The 2,421-nt window shown below is 42.6% G+C and overlaps 1 protein-coding gene across 1 annotated transcript in view; it reads right to left on the bottom strand.

The window, feature by feature from the left end:
* LOC103767913 (DNA mismatch repair protein Msh3-like) overlaps window positions 1-1,015 on the bottom strand; it is a gene marked incomplete at both ends in the record, with an annotated part of 46,703 nt that extends 45,688 nt beyond the window's left edge. The window contains one exon of the mRNA XM_008935046.1: window positions 892-1,015. Within this exon, the coding sequence (XP_008933294.1) occupies window positions 892-1,015 (124 nt within the window). The remainder of the gene's footprint in view (window positions 1-891) is intronic.
* Window positions 1,016-2,421: the final 1,406 nt, after the last annotated feature.

Raw genomic sequence — 2,421 nt, 5'->3', positions numbered from 1 at the left:
CTGCTCCTCTCCTGTTGCGATGTTTCTGCCAGCCTGACTGAGCTGTGCATTAACTTTGGTTAACTTCCCTAGAAAATCAATACTCTTCACTTGCATGCTTCTTCATATATGGGAAAAGAAGCACAATTATTTTCTGGACTGATAAAAGTGAAGCCACAAAATTAGCCAAGAATATTTTAAGATGACTGGTATTTTTTCAGTACTGTTTTTAAGCAAACAGTACTGCCCGGTGATGGTGCCTTAATGATACTTCAAACTGTGACACCCACAAAACTGAATTCCCTCTTCCAAAAAATGAGGAAGGCTAATTCTTTTCAATGGAGTGTAAATGTAATGAACTTCATATTCACCAATTTGTTTTTCTACTAGCACCATTAATCTCTTAAACTCTTGGTTCAAAGCCAGGTGGAGCACACACTTTCAGTGTCACTAAGTGGCTGTCACTTCACAGTTGAGAGCACTGCGTCAGAACTATTCACTCTGAGGCAGCTTTTAGGTATCCCACTCACAGGCCAGACTCCACAGAGCTGTCAGGTGTCAGTCATGCTTCAGCCCAAGTCTAAAAGACAGGCTGTTAACTCAACACAGGAAGGGAAGCTGCAGCATCTCTGTCTGGCTGTGTGGACTTCAGTGACTGAACAACCCATTAAAGCTGAGTCAGCTGGAAGAGATTTGCACAGAAATCCTGAAGCAAGGCTCAGATGCCTAGCTTTCAGAGCCACAGAAAGGTGCTTCAACACTATGGCTCCTAACAGCTCTTCTGAGACGTACCTCACGCTCAAGAGATAGGTACTAAAGATCAGCCAACGTGTATTTCTTTTTTTTATGTTTGACTATGTAAAACTATTTATTTGGTATAAGCGCTTGAAGGTTTGTTTACAGTCCACTCACTTTTATCCTGAGCCTTCAGTGGGTTACAGATGTCCTCTAGAGTAATTTGTCGTGCCTTGGTCTTCTTTTCACAAGGTTCATTGCTTTCAGTTGATGGTCTCCTTTTTATGCCAAGTTCAGAAGCCTGAAGCATACATCAAAGAAGTTCAGTTACTTTTTCTCTTTGCCACCCTCCATGAAAGACAACAATGCATCTTCATAGAGACAAGGCACATTCAATCATAGAGATATGGCAAAATGCAAAATTAATTTACAATTTATAAAATCCCTAACTACTGTAACTACCTACATCTTTTGTTCATAAAAGTTTGTCTAACATTCAAGGCTACAAGAAGATAAAAAGAGCACCTTGTGAACAATGTGTCTGTTGTGCTAGGAAATAAACACCTGCAGCCACCCTGGCTTCAAAGGCAGTTTAGACATACATCTGTGGCAGAGAACAGGACGAGCACTGAACAGACCTCCCCCTCACACCACATGCTACCACCCTGTGTGTCAATCCTCTGCAGCTCCTCACTCCCACAGTCCGGAGTCTTCCTCTGCCCAGAGAGCAGATAGTCACCACTGAAAGGTGTGAATTCTTATGGCCTGCATCCCAGAGGTTCTGGGATGATCTGACTATCATCAGACACCATCCTGGAAGTGTTAACCCAGACTTGAAAGATTTTCCTAAACTACCTGCAAACACATACTAGTATCCCGAATTTGTACAGAATACAGTACTTGTGACCACTCCTCCCCAGATGGCTTTTGACACACATACTTTTAACACTTTGTAATTTTTGTTCATCAGTGATGTATTCTGTTTAAAAGATGCAAGAAGGAGGATCAAATGAGTATAAAAGGGTAACTTGCACCTGCAACCACATAAACACTGAAGCATCACTTCACTTTGCAGGGAAACACACAACAGGTGCTTTCAGCAGCTTGTATTCATGTCTCATATGCCCATTTCAGATGGTTTACATGTATTACTGGGGAAATTCAACCTCCTTATAACTAAGCAGGAACTCCACCCTCAGAATCACAGAACCAATATGGTTGGAAAGGACCTTTAAGATCATGATCAGGTCCAACCATTATCTATCTCTACCAGGCCACTTTCACACAACTAACCCCACACCCTCTACATAATGTATCCACATGTATGGCCCACAAGATTGGCAAGGAGCTTTCCTTCCAAATCCACTATTATATATCACCAGATTAACACTAATTAGGGAGCATTTTTTCTTCATGGAGAGAAAAGGGCAATCACATCTTTCAAAATATACTTGGACCGAAGATAAAAAAAAGGTTGACCTGAGACACAGGTGAAAAAAACCTTACACTTTTCAAGTGCCAGAAAGGGCTAGCAACATTAACAATGGGGAGACAGGAAAAGATAAACTCAGAATGAAATCCAAGTGCTGGGAGAAAGCACGTTTTCCAAGATTTGCCCAGCGGAGGCACGGAGGGCTGGTGGGTCGCTGCAGGATGGGTCGCTGCAGGATAGCTCGCAGCAGACCGAGGGCCACCCGAGCTGCACCC

The sequence above is a fragment of the Merops nubicus genome, unplaced genomic scaffold (assembly GCF_000691845.1).
Source record: "Merops nubicus isolate BGI_N331 unplaced genomic scaffold, ASM69184v1 scaffold28112, whole genome shotgun sequence".
NCBI classification, from domain to species: Eukaryota; Metazoa; Chordata; class Aves; order Coraciiformes; family Meropidae; genus Merops; species Merops nubicus.
Note: the sequence above shows the minus strand (reverse complement) of the source record. Positions and strands in the feature narration are given on the sequence as shown.